Source organism: Leuciscus leuciscus (assembly GCF_965113295.1).
Source record: "Leuciscus leuciscus genome assembly, chromosome: 4".
In the NCBI taxonomy this organism is placed as follows: domain Eukaryota; kingdom Metazoa; phylum Chordata; class Actinopteri; order Cypriniformes; family Leuciscidae; genus Leuciscus; species Leuciscus leuciscus.
Window position 1 is genome coordinate 36436150 of NC_138728.1, and position 18115 is coordinate 36454264.

General features: G+C 38.9%; 2 protein-coding genes across 2 annotated transcripts in view; one reads left to right on the forward strand and one right to left on the reverse strand.

Annotated features, from left to right (window-relative positions):
* Positions 1 to 18115, reverse strand: part of LOC309497339 (uncharacterized protein) — a 77785-nt gene that overhangs the window by 8098 nt on the left and 51572 nt on the right. The gene's annotated exons all lie outside the window — the stretch shown is intronic.
* On the forward strand, positions 16050 to 18091 carry LOC309496387 (uncharacterized protein; the record flags this gene model as incomplete). The annotated part of the gene is made up of 6 exons (XM_082166380.1): positions 16050 to 16068; positions 16167 to 16232; positions 16327 to 16398; positions 16563 to 16637; positions 16732 to 16938; positions 17378 to 18091. 6 exons carry the CDS (start codon positions 16050 to 16052, stop codon positions 17908 to 17910), a joined length of 972 nt encoding a protein of 323 aa, XP_082022506.1. The 3' UTR covers positions 17911 to 18091.

An 18115-nucleotide genomic window follows, 5' to 3' on the forward strand; every position in this document is an offset into this window, starting at 1 on the left:
TGAAACCGCTCTTCTGACCGCCTTTCGTCATGGCTTGAATGCTGATATCCGCCAACTAATGGTAGTTTACGAGCATTCGATGGGGCTCGAGAGTTTCATCCAGAAAACATTCCGGGTGTCACGACGACTGTCACCTGCTCACCGCATCCATCTCTCTGCTGTATCCTCGGCCCGCTGCAACATCTGTCGGCCTTCCAGCACCCGAACCCATGCAGTTCGATTCCACCCATCTCACTCTTGCGGAGCGTCAGCGGCAAATTAACAACCGATTGTGTCTCTATTGAGGAGGAGAAGGACACGTCTTACAGAACGGTCCCATCCGACCACCACGCCCAGCAGTGAGTACAGTCCATCTACCGCAACAAATTTCTCCTCAAACCCGTACTACCATGTGTATTCTGACTCATCAAACCTCTGTTTCTGCACAAGCCCTCATCGACTCAGCGGGAAACTTCATATCACTCAACCTCCTCAAAAGGCTCAACGTTAAGAGGAAACATAGCCCCCAAGCACTAGAGATCCATTCCATCCTGGGAAAACCGCTGGGCCGTGGTCGCATCTGTTATGTCTCCCCCACCCTGACGCTCTGCATCGGATGTCTGCACACGGAGGAAATGGTGCTGTTCATTCGTCCTTCGACATCCCCTGCCGCTTCCAGCTTTTTCTTTGTGGGCAAGAAGGGCGGAGGCTTGAGGCCATGTATCGATTACCATATTTTGAACTCCCAAACCATAAAGTTTAGCTATCCCCTTCCTCTGGTCCCAGCAGCATTGGAACAACTGCGTGGGGCTCGCATTTTCTCAAAGCTTGATCTTCGCAGTGCCTATAATTTAATCTGCATCTGCGAGGGAGACAAGTGGAAGACCGCCTTCGTGACCCCCTCAGGCCACTTTGAATATCAGGTCATGCCATATGGGTTGTCCAACTCTCCAGCCATCTTCCAGAACTACATGAACAAGGAGGTATTTCGAGACTTCCTCAACCATTTCGTCATCGTCTACATGGACAATATTCTGATTTACTCCAAAACCCTGTCGGAACATCATCAACATGTGAAACGAGTTCTCCAGCGTCTTCAGGATCACCAACTTTACCTCAAACTAGAGAAATGCGAGTTCCACACTTCCTCCGTCCACTTTCTGGGATACAACATTGACCAACACGGCATCCAAATGGACCAGAGGAAGGTGGAATCCATCCAGAACTGGCCACAACCCACCACCATTAAAGAATTACAGAGATTCCTGGGCTTCGCAAATTTTTACCATCGTTTCATCAAGAATTACAGCTTAATCAGTTCACCTCTCACCTCTCTCCTGAAGAACCGGCCCAAGTTTCTGTCCTGGACACCTCTTGCCCTCGTCCCCTTCGAAGACCTCAAAACAGCATTTGTCTCCGCTCCAGTCCTCCGCCATCCGATCCCTGAGCTGCCGTTTGTCGTCGAGGCCGATGCATCCACCACTGGAGTCGGAGCAGTGCTGTCACAATGGCAGGGTGATCCCCTACGCCTCCATCCATGTGCCTTCTACTCCAAGAAGCTGTCCCCGGTGGAGCAGAATTACGACATTGGGAATCGTGAGCTCCTCGCCATAAAACTCGCCCTAGAGGAATGGAGACACTGGCGGGAGGGAGCAACTCTCCAATTCGAAGTAATTACTGACCACAGAAATCATGAGTATTTAAGAGAAGCTAAACGACTCAACCCTCGTAAAGCCAGCTGGGCTCTATTCTTCACGAGATTTGACTTTGTAGTCACCTACCAACCTGGAAGCAAGATTTGTAAAGCAGACGCACTCTCCCGTCTTCATCATCAGGATCCAGAGTCCACAACACCTGAACCCATTCTCCCTCCAGCCATGATCGTCAGTCCCATCCAATGGGCACTCGATGACTAAATCCGTCAAGCTACTTTGACCGAACCTGCTCCGCCGGGAGGTCCTGAGGGACGTATCTTTGTACCATCGACCTGTCGTCTGTCCCTCATGGACTCAGCTCACACCTCTCCGGGCTCTGGACACCCAGGTAGCCAGCGAACCCTCTCGCTCCTCAACTAACGCTACTGGTGGCCCTCTATGGCCCAGGATTTCTCCCGATTCGTCAGAGGGTGCTCAGTCTGTACCATCAGCAAAACTCCCCGTCGACTCCCAGAAGGTAAACTCACTCCAATAGGCCTATTATAAATAAAAATCTGTAATATACACTGCTGTTCAAAAGTTTGGGGTCAGTAAGATTGTCTTTAAATGATTTTAAAACAAGTCTCTTCTCCTCATCAAGGCTGAATTTATTTGATAAAAAATTCAGTAATATTGTGAAATATTACAATTTAAAAATAGCTGTTTTCTTTTTGAATATATTTGTATAATATAATGTATATTTATGATATATTTTATATAGGCTATAGTCTGGTGCGCTACATGTTTGAACAGTACTATGTTTTAAGTAAATGCTAGCTGCATTTGAGTCGCTGGATTTGCATTTGGGAACGCAACATTTCGTCATTCGAATCGTTAATAAATCTGTTGTTGTTTACAAAGAGAAGTTTTAGTGTCACTTGATCCTTCAGAAATCACTCTAATATGCTGATTTGCTGCTCAAGAAACATTTACCATTTATTAGTATCAATCTTTAAAACAGCTTCTGATGCTTAACATTTTTGTGGAAACAATGATACCACTCAAACGTTTGGTAAGATTTTTAAAAAAAGAGAGAAATTAATTATTCATCATACATTAAAGTGATGAAAAGAGTGAAGTGAAGACATTTAAAATGTTACAAAAGATTTCCATTTAATAAATGCTTTAATAAATTGAATAAATATATTTGCTAAATACAAATGAATGCTGTTCATTGAGCTTGCTATTTATCAAAGAGTTCTGAAAAAAAAATAAAGCATCACCATTTCCACACAACATTAAGCAGCACAACTGATTTCAACATCGATAACAATCAGAAATGTTTCTTGAGCATCAAATCAAATTGTAATGATTTCTGAAGGATCATGTGAGACTGAAAACTAGAGCAATGATGCAGAAAATTCTGCTTTGCATCACAGGAATAAATTACATTTTATAATATATTAAAATAGAACACTTTAAAAAATATATTATATTTCTGTTTTTACTGTATTTTTGATCAAATAAATTCCCTTACAAGACAGAAGCAAACGCAAGTCTCCGATTCATATCGGATTTATTTCCACGTATGAATGAGGCCTGAAACTGATCTGAGAATATCAGAATCCACGCACTTTTTTCTTGTTTACACGTTCGTGGGTCATATCCAATCTGTGCCACATGGGAGGAAAAAAATCAGAATTGCACTTATAAGAGCTAATGCACAGTTCCAATATACTGATATACATACGTTTTCTTTCTCAACCATCTTTTAAGACATAACTGCCTATTGTTTATGAGGATACTCGCCAATACAGGCATTTTCAAGCGCAAGAAGACGGGAAAGAGGGATCCATTCTGTATTTGAGCGCTTTCTGAGATGCGGATTTATGGGCGCGCTTTTCGGATATTTGCGCACAGAAAACTTCCCACACAGCGAGTAACAAATAAAGTTCCCTTTCGCGTCTTCTTGCACTTGAATATTTCAACTTGCAAGTATAAAATTGTGACGATGCAGCACTGGACACTGGACTATCAACTGTCCTGAGCCTTGTTCACACAAAATTGTATTGCTACTAGTAAACAAAAAAATATTACTATAACATATTATTAATAATACTGGCAAATGAAATAGTTTCATATACTCTCGCAAACGGCGATTTTTAATTTAATTTTGCACGTCAGGCGAGCGTTAATTTTAGATGTGTGTATACACATTCAGCCGGGGTTCACCAAATTTTGCTCAAAACCTCCACTGACACCGTTATTTTTCAAAGGGCGATGTTTTCATTTTCTACGCTGAGTGTGTGCAGGGTAGGGCTGTCAACGAATATTCTAAATTCGAATATATATTCGAATAGTTTTAAAAAACAGAAATTCGAACGTGAAAATTAATATTCGAATGTGAATTTCGAATATGGAAAAACACGCCCGCGGAAGCAGAGGCGCGGCTGTCTGCTTTGCGAGTGGGCGCGCGCGCTGCCTGAAGCCTTGTTTATACTTTCGCCTGTCTCCGCAGCGCGAGTCTCCGCAGACTGCGCGCGCACCTCCCCCAAACGGACGAGGCGTTTATACTCGACGCGCTCGCCGTTGTACTATTCTTTGAAACGATAGGGGGCGATTCGCGCTCGTGCGGACGCGTCGAGTATAAACAAGACTTGAGGGACAGGTCACACGAGTCGCACTGTCTAGCACAGTCGTGCTGAAAGTTGACAGTGCACTAAAAGACAATGGAATAAATTGCAGTCAGTTTTTCCTTTTTTAATACAAGGACCAATAATGTAAGTAGCCTTTTTCTTTTTTAATAGCACTTTATTTTTTATGAACCTCAGGGTAAAAGTTCTTTGTTGTCACATTTCTCGGAATTGTGTGCCTCATTTTATTTAAAGTTAAACAGAAAAGTTCCATGTTTACCACAGCACAGCTCGCTCGGAGCTTTCAATGTCGGTTCTATACTGTAAAACTTCAATTAATGTAAATACATTTGGTTCAATCACTGAATGAAGCCTGCTATATTTGGGGCAAGAGTCGCGACCTTAAATTGCTTGCACAAAACTCTTGATCAGCACTCAACATGTGCTTATTGTTGTTCATTTTACCGTTATGAGCAGAGAGAGAGCGTGAGCGCGAGAGAGAGAGAGAGTGCCTGCGAGTGAGCGAGACTGAGGTCTGCGGTCTTGGCCATTAGTTTATTTACTTGGTTTTGTGTTGGTAATACATTGTCAAATATGTTTAAACTTAAATTAACTACCTATACAAGTTATGTATGTCTCTTTGTATTAATTTGTCCTGTTATTGACGTAATGCGCGTCATTGAAAAAATGCGCAACCAGATGTTCGAATAGTTCGAATATTCGTGTGTTTTTTAGAGGGAATATTCGAACGTCATTTTTGAGCAATTTTGACAGCCCTAGTGCAGGGTGATTTCAGTTTCATACAGTCATGCTCTGCCATTCATCTATTATTCCAAACTACTTTCACATATACAAAGAGGAAGAGGGTTTTGACAATGACAATAAAAAAAATTAAAGCTGCAAGCAGCATTTATCGGGGTTCAAGTGTTTAAAGCCTTTAAGCACACATCCGTAAAAAGATATTAAGTTTTATTTAGCAAGCATGTAAACACTTAGAAAACTTAGGAAACCAAAAGTAATTTATAAAAGATCATACAAGAGATTCAGTCAAGAATCATTTTGTAAGGACGTAAATAATGTATGTTGGATTGATGTTTATAAGGAAGTTCATCCTGATGATTCATTGTCAGCATTATTTTACCCTTTGGTGGACAAACATGCACCTATGAAAAAATGTACAGTGAAGAATGTTAGGGCACCATGGATTGTTAATGAGTTGAAAAACATTATGTTTGAGAGAGATGTGGCAAAGGGTACAGAGCAAACAGAACTAGGAACAAGGAGGACGTCTATTGCAAATTAAGAAATCAAGTAACTAAAATTAATAGGAAAAAGAAAAGAATGTTTTACAAAATTAAAATAAGTGAATGTAAATAAAGTACACTCAATGAAATAATGGAAAGGAAATCAAGTCAAATTCCTTCTTTTATTGATATAGGTGACTCATTTGTAACTCTTTTTAAACCATATGAAATTGGAAATTATTTTAATGATTTTTTCATAAAGTTGATAAATTAAGAGAAGAAATGTTGTTTGGCAGAACCAGTTTAGCACATATTTAATATCAATATTTAAAAAGGGATTTTTCCTTTAGCTTGGAAAGATGCAAAGGTTATTCACTGGGTTAATGGTCATAATAGTCGACCAATACATTTGCTACCAGTTCTTAGAAAAGTATTGAAAATGATAGTTTGTGAGTAAAGTCAATTATTCTCTCGTGCAGGGGCTGCTTCACTGCATTTATGCGAGAAAGCGGTGTTCTTTTTAAAAGAAGCACTTCAGAAATAGCTGAAATTGCATTTATTAGGATATTATAAAAAATTATACAAACTATACTAGCCTATAATAACCTAACCTACATATTTTAAAATTGTATCATATATTGCTGCCACAATAACCTTTTAAAAATTTTACGTGCTTTCTCCCCATTTTTGTTCGCTGAGGTGGAGCTGCGATGAAATGGTGTTCTTGTAAATAATTTCCAGCATTTCAGTAATTAAAGTGTACATCTTACATACAGTGCTCGGCAGTGATCAAAAAGGATTTAAACAGTGAATTTTGAATCTCTTCTTGTAAACTCAGAGATGTGGATTCACACATCAATTAAATTACCAAACGACCTGTTTGTCAAAAAACAGTAGGTACTAATTTGGCCAGGGATTTTTACGCGGGTTGGTTGTGAAAAACACTGACATTATGGATTTGGACAGCACTAAAATCATCGACTTACCCCTGTAAATGTTTAAAATACCGTACGAGCCAATGAGCAACAATTAGCATCTGAATAGGACTTAATTGATAGTCTGCTTTCACTGGCCTTTGAAAGCGCTCCACAGATGGCGCCGTCTTTTAGAACAACTATTCGCTGTATCGCTGCCATAGTTTGATCAAACTCCCCACCACAATCATTCCCTTTAAATGGACTAAGCCTTTGATGGTTTGCCAGCTGATGTGGTCAAAACAGATAGAAAATATGCTAACAGGTATGGGAAGAGGTTTGTCAGTTATTAAGAGATGTGTAAACTTTTTAACCACAAATGTAACCATTTGAAAAATTACAATTAGTTCAGAACACAACTCACTTTAAACTGTAATAGAAGGTCTAATATAATAAGAATGCACTGGTGAAGGATTGCAAAGTCTCTCTGCTTTGTTTTATAAGAAATATTTTTGTGTCTAGAGTTCCTAATGTCCTGTACTCTCAACTTTTGTATAGTAGTACTAGTCATAATTTTAACACCAGGCATGCATAAAAGGGATGTTTTTTATTCCCTGTTTCGAAAACCACTGCAAAACAACAGACTGTAATGTATAGACTAATGAAAATATGGAATGATTAACCATTGATATTACACATTTTTAACAAGAAAAATTTGTTTAAAAAAAAACTTAAAGGAATATTTAATGGCACAATATATAGTAAATTGTTGATCTTGATATTTGGAATGAATGCTGGGTTAGTATGTTTCATTGACATGACTTTTTATTGTTGTTGATTAAATATAGTTTTGTATTTTTTACTTGTTGGGACCCCAGGAAGAGTAGCCACTGCCTAGGTAGTGGCTAATGGGGATCCAAATAAACAAATAAACTTAGATCATAGATGGAAAATACAATTTACAGCCAATACAGGCAATTTACTATTTGCCAGTTATATCACCACGTCTTGCCTGATCTCCAACACTTTTATTAGGTGTCCTCAAAGTGTGCCCATACATGTGTCAAATTTGTTGTAAATATCTCATTTTGTTTTGAAGTTTAGACACTTATATTTATGAGAGCATAACAATTATCCATGGGTGACATTGATTGGATTTTTTATTTTTTTTGTCAGTTTCATCATAATTTTGACATTTGGGTGTTATTGTTTAGCTATTGACCTGTGTTTTCAAATTTCCTGTGGTGTTTTTGTCTCGATCGAACTAATGGTTTTGAAGATAATCGCAAGTTTTTTAAGCACTGAATGACACAAACCATTCCTGGCGAAACCTGGCCCTTCTCAGGCTTTTTCAGGGCATTGTGAGATACTGAGTTTTTGAGATACGCCAATGTTCTTATAGACTATCATGGCACCCTGCACAAAAACACTGCATGCCAATTTTAATCGGACTAACGGTTGGGTGCGGTAATAGCCATTTTCATGATTTTTTTTCCCCTGTTGTAGCGCCACCAAGTGGCCAATCGTCAATCGCGAATATATATATATATTTTTTCATGTGACCTCGGATTGAGCTCATGAACATGTGTCCCGAGTTTAGAGAAAATATCTCTTTCCGTTCACAAGTTATAGCCGCCACAAGTGGCCCCGGTCACATCAAACATTTTGGTTCCCCTTAGTGACCATGAATTGAAGTTTCAATATTTTTTTTGTTTTTTGATGATTATTGATAGTCACTCTCCTTAGAATATTTCTGCAGTGGTTTGGTTCCGATCAGGCCAAAAACCTAGGAGTAGTTCGCAAAAGTAGGTTTTTCAAAAAAAACTAAATTTTCTCTCAAATGGCGCCTGAAGGGCGAGCAAATCTGAGGCAATCATTTTGTCCGCCCTGAGCCAAGGATTCCAACGATATAAGACACTTGAGCCTGCGCCTAATGGTTTAGGAGTTATGAGCCATTTCATACTTTTGACCGCTGTAGCGCCCCCATCAGGCCGATCGGGGCGGGCCTTGTTGACGTTGTAGGCGGTGTGAGTACTACCAGCCCTCAAAGTTTCAAGTCTCTACGACTTATCGTTCGGTCTGCCCGATTAGTTTTAGATGGTGAATGCTGCATCATGGGAAAATTAACAATAACAGTAGGGTTTCAGCACTACGTGCTTGAACCCCTAATTACTATTTGCTCTGGGTTTTTCTCATCTCTATCAGCTTACAACGTGATTTCATTTGTTAAAGCCACAGATTCTAATTTTGTATGTTTGAGCCATATTAGCTGAGGCACACATAGCATAGTCAATTAGCGTTAAGCTATTTGGCAAAGCAGGCCTAGGTACACATAGCATGGTTCCCAACCTTGGTCCTGGAGAACTCCTACATCTGCACATTTTGTATGTCTTCCTAATCAAACACCCGATTTAACTCATCAGCTCATTAGTAGAGCCTTCAAGACCTGAAATGGTTGTGTCAGAGAGACATCCAAAATGTGTACTGTTGGGGGTACACCAGGGACCACACTGGTAGATTACAATGGATCTCCTGTTCCTGGATACGTACCTTCCAGCAAAGTTCAGCTCCAACCCTGATCAAACACCCCTGAACCAGCTAATTACTATCTTCAGGAGCACTTGATAATTACAGACAGGTGTGTTGGATCAGGGTTGGATCTAAACTATGCAGGCAGATAGATCTCCTGCCTTGCGTCTCAATTTCCATACTATCCACCCTAAACAGTATGTGAGATAAAATAAGTGTCCCAAAACATAGTATGTTGAAAAGAGAATGCCAGAAGTCCCCGGATGGTCTACTATTTCCGGTGGTTTTTCGAAGTGTAGATCTGTGCTCACTATAACAGCTAATATTGCCCACAATCCATTGCGCTTTTTATGGAGTTTCCTTTGTGTCTTTTTTATTCAATCAAACATACTGCGTTTGAGAGTAAAACTAATTATTTTGTAAATAAAAAAATTTAAAGATTGCAAAAAAGTCTTCTAAATAAAGAAGTTGATAAAATGATTTGCAGTGCATTTAAATCTTTGAAAACCTTTATTTTGCTTTGTGCATTTCGAATACGTTTCATCACAAACGCACACTTTCTGCTGTCTTTTTTGCGGATCTAAATCTTTTGCTTGCGAGTGAAGCTGGTTCTCAGTGGGCAGACAGAAAAAGACAGCAGAAAGGAAAACATAGTGGGCGTGGTCAACCTGTCACTTCGATCCAGGGTGACCAATAGAAAAGGGCCTTCCATTCTGGTTGGTAGAGACCCTACCAACCAGAATGGAAGGCCCTTTTCTATTGGTCACCCTGGATCGAAGTGACAGGTTGACCACGCCCACTATGTTTTCCCGCTGTTGCCACACACAGAGAAGAGCGAGCGAACGAACTAGTAACATGGCGAGCAACAGGTCCTTTACTGGGTAAGATAACTGATTTAATATCACTGTGGCGAGCAGGACGAGGCTGGTGGCGTGATTACAGATGAGCGACACCCGTGCGACGCACCGGTCTCATGTCTATCACGGAGGAGCGGAAGCATAAGAGGAGGAGCGACGACAGGAAAGATGGAGAGAGGACTGGCCTGGATTGTTCATTGTGTTGTGTTTTGTTCTATTATGTGTGGGGGCAGTCGTCCTTGACTTTTGTTTTGTATTTGTTTATTTTTTAAAGTCTTTGAACGTTCACCGGTTCCCGCCTCCTTCTTCCCACAATAACGAACTGTGTTACAATCACAAAATCAGTGACAAGTGAACTGAATTATTCTCTTCTTATGCTCTCCCATTTAAATACTTAACGTTGGCTAGTATAAGAAAGTGAATTGAGACGCAGCACAGGAACAGAATTGGGGACCCCTGAGCTACACTGCAACCTGCTTCTTGCGTCTTATATACAACTCATGGCTGCCCACATTTCTTTCTCTTGCATGTTGGGGGATTTTTCACATGTACACTCGGCTTGTATTGTCCAGTCTTCATTGTCACCTGCTCATTGTGCTGCAGCATGTATTGCTCACAGCGGCGTGTCGTGTATGTATTGGCAGGAGCAAGTCTCGTACTTATTAACTTAATAACATTTGTCATATCCATTACTGTGCCAAACAATCTGAGAGTTGTCATGATAGATATAGAAATAAGAACAGCTTTGACAAAATTGTTTTCTGTTCAATGATTCTGTTTGTGTTTAGGTTAGGGATGTCCCGATCAGGTTTTTTTGCCCTCGAGTCCGAGTCCGAGTCATTTGATTTTGAGTTTCTACCGATACCGAGTCCCGATCCGATACTTCTAGAATACATAAAAAAAGAATAAAGAAGAGCGAAAAAACAGATCCAGGATGTTCCTTATTTTTTATTTAATTCACCTTATTTTAACATTCAACAACTCTGTTAACAAACAGAGATCGTTTCGGCGCCGAGTCTATTTTTGCTGCGCCGAGTGACAATGCATTGATCATGGCCAAAATACACCGCAGTTTTATCCAAAAAGTGCATTGATGATATCTATTGTGTTTTAAACAGTCAATCAAATGACCAACAGCAATTTAAAAAGAAAACAAATGTCCAAAAACAAACTTGTTGCCAGAACAATAAAAACAAAGATGAACCAACAGTTATATTAATGAAATTATTAATAAAATAAGCTTCTTGACAAGTCGTTTCTCTTAAATGTATTTGAAAACGAAATAAAGCAATGGCAACTTATCCATTATAGAGTACTCTGTCTGTACACAACCCGCGGTTCAGCCGCGCGTGACAAACGCTGCAGTGTGAAAGCAAATCGTGCCTGTCCTGCTCCTGCTCACCATACGCGCTGCTCCTGCGCTGCTTACGCTCTGCTCGCGTGCAGTGTGAAACCGGCGTAACTCTGTGGCACCGCATAACTATAGATGTGTTAAAAAATAATGAGAATATATATACATATATATCCGAGTCCTGATCGGGAGGTAACGTCCGATTCCGATCGAGTCTGAAAACACGTGATCGGGCCCGATTTCCGATCACGTGATCGGATCGGGACATCCCTAGTTTAGGTATTTCATCTTTCTTTCCTTTTTCCTAATTCTTCCCTTTTACAAGTCTTCTATAATTATGGCAAAAGCTAGGTCATCATTGCATCTTATTTTGACTTCAAAATGCATGCGCCAATGTCGTTGTACATTTTGTCATTCCTTAAGATGTTCTGCCCTCTAGTGGTTAAATAGCACTACTGTTGGTTTCCTAACCTAGAATATGCCATCTCACATAAAAATCATGTGGTAACAAGCATACATACACAATGTGGTATACAGCCAATTTAAATTAATTATTAAAATAGTTAAAATAGTCACCTGATGGTGAGGCTATTGATGAAGATGTTGGAGAGGTTGTTGACTGTGAGGATGATGATGGTGCTGAGGTTTGTGAAGATAGAGTATCTGGCAATGAAGATGATGAGGATGACAAAGTTGGTGAGTGTGGTGTCGTTGCTAAAGATGGTGAGGATGGTGATGAAGGCTGTGAATGTGCTGATGATGTTAAGAATGAGGAAGATGATTTTTAACACTTTTACACATTTATTAAGACTTCTTGGATGGATGTTTTGTGTTGAAACTATTAAGTCTTACATTGAATGCACGTCTGCTGGTAGTCAGGACAGCAGTCACCGATTAGGATGCAAACCTAGTCACAGTAACACCCACGGTAGCATTCATTATTATGTCCAGCACAGCAGAGCACTGTGGGTACTGAACACTGGCCTGAAAGACATAAGACCCAAGACTGTGCAGATCATAAAATTATCAAGACATGACAATACAAATAACAGCAATACTTGGTGATCTAAATGTACTGCATATAAATAGAAATATGCACAGCTTTGGCAAAAGTTCTGTTCTGTATAAGGGTTCTGTTGTTTTTAAGTTTTTCCTAATTCTTTCCCCAGTACTAGTGTTGTTGTTGTTGTTTTTTACTTGTGGCAAAAGTTTGATCATCGTTGCATTTTATTTTGGCTTCAAAATGCACACACCAATGCTGTTGTACATTTTGTACCCTTAAGATGTTCTGCCCTCTAGTGGTAAAATAGCACTACTGTTGTTTGGCAGATCAGCTTCTTTAACATGGAATAATTGTGATACCAGGCTGTTTTTTAAGCATGACAATCACTCAGTTTCAGTGTTTTCCTAACCTAGAAAATGTTAACTCACATAAAAATCATGTGGTAACAGGCTTACATGCACAATGATGTATACAGCCAATTTAAATTATTCAAATAGTTAAAATTGTCACCTGATGGTGAGGCTATTGAGAATGAAGATGTCGGAGAGGTTGTTGACTGTGAGGATGGTGCTGAGGTTTGTGAAGATAGAGTAATTGGCAATGAAGATGATGAGGATGATGTATCTGGCAATGAAGATGATGGTAATGTTGCTAAAGATGGTGATGAAGGCTGTGAATGTGCTGGTAAGAATGGGGAAGATGACTTTTAACACTTTATAAAAATTAAGACTTCTTGGATGGATGTTTTGTGTTGAAACTATTAAGTCTTACATTGAATGCACGTCTGCTGGTAGTCAGGACAGCAGTCACCGATTAGGATGCAAACCTCGTCACAGTAACACCCACGGTAGCATTCGTTATTATGTCCAGCACAGCAGAGCACTGTGGGTACTGAACACTGGCCTAAAAGACATAAGACAATGACAGAGAACATAAAGAGTTCTGTGCAGCTTTTAAAATCATCTAGACATGACAATACAAATAACAGCAATACTTGGTGGTCCAAATGTACTGCATATAAATAGAAATGTGCACAGCTTTGGCAAAAATTCTGTTCTGTATAAGGGGTCTTGTTTTTTTTTTATTACTTTTCTTTTTCCTAATTCTTTCCCCGGTACAAGTGTTGTTGTTGTTTTTTACTCATGGCAAAAGTTTGATCATCGTTGCATTTTATTTTGGCTTCAAAATGCACACACCAATGCCATTGTACATTTTGTCATCCCTTAAGATGTTCTGCCCTCTAGTGGTTAAATAGCACTACTGTTGTTTGGCAGATCAGCTTCTTTTAACATGGAATAATTGTGATACCAGGCTGTTTTTTAACCCCCTGGGGTCGGTGGTCGCGCCAGCGATACCAGCTTGCTTTTTTTATTATCAGTGCAAAAGAGACTCAAAATACTCTGTCGATTTTGATCTTACATATAAGTGTTATACATCATTCGATCCTAAGTGTCTATTTTTTGTGTATACTCACAATAAAAACAAAGTGTTTTGCTTTTTGCCAAATAAAGAAAAATAAACGATGCGAGTTCTACCTTCTCTCTGTTAGTAAAGTCCATTCTGAAACGCGTCCGAAAATGAACTATAACTCAGAGAATACTCCGTCAAACAGGCATACAGACACACAGGCATGGTGCTTGAATTCTCTTCTTTTAAATGAAGTAATTTATATAAAAAACAAAGATTCTCAGTTTATGTATCTGTATAAAAAGAGAGAGATGTCAGTCGTTCTCATCTCAGCTCATTAAAGCTCATTAAGTTTTAACGTGACCCCGCCCACAGAGAGCGCGCACTATTCAAACACAAATTTAATTTAAAAGTTAATTTGAAAAAAACTATTGAACGAATGATACACTATTCGTAAACCGTTTTTGTAAAATAAAAATAGGCTGATAAAAAAAAAAAAACAGAAAAAAAAAAGACTTCCAAAATAATCCGGCGGGCCAGAAAATATTGCTGGCGGGCCGCCTATTGCTGACCCTTGGCTTATAATGTTGCCAATTTTTAAATAAAAATGTTAAATGTTAAATATATATATATATATATATTTTATGTTTTGTCAAAAATAAAGTCATCAACTAAGATTTTGTTCCAATGTAGGCTATATTCAAACTAATGAATCCTTATATATATATATATATATATATATATATATATATATATATACAGGGGTTAAATTGGGATTTATTATGTGGGGGGGCTCTCCCCCCCCCCCCCCCCCCAAAAAAAAACATTAAATGGCAATTTCTGGAGAGTTTTGTGCAAAGAAATGGAGAAATTGAGTGTTACATGATATGTGAAAAACTGCAACGTTAAGAGCATACTTTGCATTGTTGTAGTATTAACAGGTATTAGGACATTTAGCATTTACATTACTGTTAATCAGCAGTGGTGGAATGTAACGAAGTACAAATACTTTGTTACTTTATTTAAGTACATTTTTCACATATCTGTACTTTACATAAGTAGAATCAATAGTGCATAGGCTACTTTTGACTTTTACTTCGTTACATCTCCTGTTTTCGGTGCTGATGCGGTGGTGACGCGTTCATGTAACATGTAAGGGTGGCGCTGCCAATAAAGGCCTAAAAGCTGTCACAAAGAACCGGCAAAAGTAATGATTATGAATATGTAAAATATAGCAAGGAGACATTTTAATTGTTTATTAATGAACAAGTGTTTTCTAAAAATTACACATGCAGCAGTCTGTTTACTTTTTGAATTGTTTGTTTAAAAGAAGACATTTCAAGCTTTCTATATATTTTTTTTACCTCAGAATAGTTTATATCTCACAATTCTGATTTTATAACACGAAATTTCGACGAATATCATGCAATTCTTACTTTATATCTCCAAAATTAATTGTGACTTTATTACTCAGAATTGCGACTTTATTTCTCAGAATTGCGACTTTATTTCTCACAATTCTGACTTCATATCTCGCAATTCTGAGAAAAAAAGGGGCGTCGCCACTTTTGAATAAGAAACAATATCAAGACTATAAAACTCTGCACATCACATTTTTGACTTTATTGATTCTGCTTTTATTCGTAATGCAATGGACCGGTCAACGGGACATAAATTAATCCTTAAAGGATGGGACTTTATGGGACATTTGCACAAAAAGAATAAATAACTTACTGTAAACATAAGAAAAAACATAGCCTAAGTTGCACTGGACTAAGTCGCATTTTTTTAGAAATTTATTTCACACACACAAACACAAAACATTTTTACAGACAGTTCTCCGTTACGGACGTGAGCGCTCTAAAGCGGCACTAAAAGAATGTTTTAAAACTTTCACAGAGACCTCAAACTAAAAGCACAAAGCCTGTCAGTAGTATTAACATATACTTTGTGTCACTTTTGGGTTGATTTATGACCCTTTGATTGATTTATGACCCTAGTGTCACTAGTGATTGACAGGGGAATCCATGTGTCAAGAAAACAGGGACTCTGATTTACAGTGTCAAGCTAGCTGAGATTTGCGTCCTGATTGACATGTGACCGCGATGTCACATGTCCACCCGTGATGATGTCCGGTTGGGTGGCTATTTTAAAAGACAAAAACAGATCAAACAGACGTGTCTCTGATTTACAGTGCCAAACTATCTGGCCATTTGTCCTGGCTCCTTCCAGTCTGATGGGGATAAACTGTTTGTCTGGAGAGGATGCGGGATGTGTGAGCGCTATTATCTGTGGTGTTAGGTGTGTATGTAAATGGCGTTGTATGGGAACAGCCTACATTTAACACTTTTGACCATCCATGTGGCCTGTATAAAAATGGGTTCACTTCATCAGTAATCTATGCAAGCAGTTCGCGTCTGCATCTCTGTCGCGTTCTCAAACTACTATTTTCCACGCCGCATTTCGTTATTGGAAACGTGTGCGTAGGTCACAAGAAGATGGACGCCTGTCTTAACAGTAAGTGTTTTTTTATTATTTAGTAATATTGTTAAGAAACTTTATTTATACGAGTCACTGTTCTATTGCGTTACTTAAACAGGTTCTCTGCGCTTCAGGTGATGTGACTGATATGAGTCTTTTCGATATCGTTGAGGAGCTTAATTTCCTGAATCAAGCGAGTGGTACGTAATAATTACGTTTTATGTTTAAATGTTGCTATTGTTTGTATGTTTGTATGTGTGTGCGTGTGATGCATAATCGCTTTTTATAAACCAGGAGGAGATCCGAATCAGAGGTCCAGCACTGTACAGGCCCCATCGCGAGAGAGCGCGGAAGTCCTTGTGCATCGTAAGTGTTTGTGTATTCTGCTTCCTAAAACTGAACCGTGTGTGTGTGTGTGTGTGTGTGTGTGCGCGTGTGTGAACACATATGCTTCAGATATTGTATTGTGCGTAAGAAAAAATATCGTATCTTCTTTGTATCTCACTCTCTCTCTCTATCTTTTTTACCAGCCCGACCGAAACGGGAAACTGTCGCAGCATTAGTACATGCACCCCCGCGAGACAATGTGTGCATTCCACCAATCAGTAAGTGTTGGTATTTCGACATTATCGACCAGTATAATATTTGCTATTACGGCCTGATGCTTTTAGTTTAAAACTACCTTATGTGTATTTCCAGAAGGTTTATCAAACATTGTGAACCGTATTGGTGCGTCTGAATCCACTAATGCTACGGAGAAGACTAGTTCGCGTGGAATAGAAGCAAAACCGAAAAACAGACTCAAGCGTAAAGCTGCTGTGGACATCGCACCAAAAGCAAAAGTACCAGCTGATTTCAAACCACAGACATCATCCCGGAAGAAGCCAAGACGATCTGCTGCTAAAAGTATGTGATCAAACAAAGCTGTTGGATTGATTTCTAATTATACTAAATCAGATGCAGATAATGTAGCAGAGTATGATAATGTTTTTATTTGGATGTAATAGAGAGAGAGTCCCGTGTATGTGTGTGTGTGTGTGTGTGTGTGTGTGTGTGTGTGTGTGTGGATGTGCGCGCTAACATTGCGTTACTTTAAAACTGTTGTTGACATGCATGTTGTTTAAAAAAAAAAAAAAAAAAAAACGTGAACTTGCATATCTCTTAGCCTATCTTTTTAACTTACTGTGGTGGAGAACAATGTCTAAAAGTGTAGACATCTCTTCTCAAACACCTTTATAAATAGGCATGTTAAAAAAAAAAAATAAATATATATATATATATATATATCATCTTTTAATGCATAAAATATACAATTTTTATTTTATCCCATCTTTTTTCTCAACAGATGTGGTCGTGGATGACAATGCAGTCCCCGATATAAATGACGTTCAGAGCTGGAGTGATGGTCTGATAGAATCGTGGGACGACTGTGTATTTACACCCGAACCCGAAACACAGCGACGTGTTCCATCCAGCGAGAGCATAGTGGCTGTGGAAGAATCCGACCATGAACAGCTGCCTTCAAATCAGGAGGCTTTCAGACGGGAATCACAACCCAAAATAGACATTCAACACATATTCGGACTGATACAGGAGGCTGTCAACACCACATTGAACAACATCGAGGTACGATTAAACAAAACCCTTAACGAACGCCTTAATGGTTTTGAGAGACGCTTAGATGCTTATGAGAAAAAGCATGATGTTTGTGAATGTTCTACGAAAGCAGTGCTACAACAGCAGGGTATTTGGATTAAACAAGTCTTAGCAGTGCAACGATTGCATAGGGGTGATAACCAAAAAGAAGCCCAAGGTCAAAGTCTGATGGTGGATCTGTTAAAACAGGTTGTGTTCATGCTTAAAAAGAATCACAGATGAGTTGTGATTAGTTGCGTATTATTTTAATTTTATTTTTGTGTGTTTTACTTTTTTTCTTTTACACAATGTGTTTTTTCTTTTACCGTGTGTAATTTCAGACTGGTTGTGTAGCTGTTGATTAGGTAGTTTTTCTTTCTTTCTTTTTTCACTGGTTTTATTTTCTGTAGTTTCAAGTGTACAACCTACCTATTGTTTAAATAAAAAA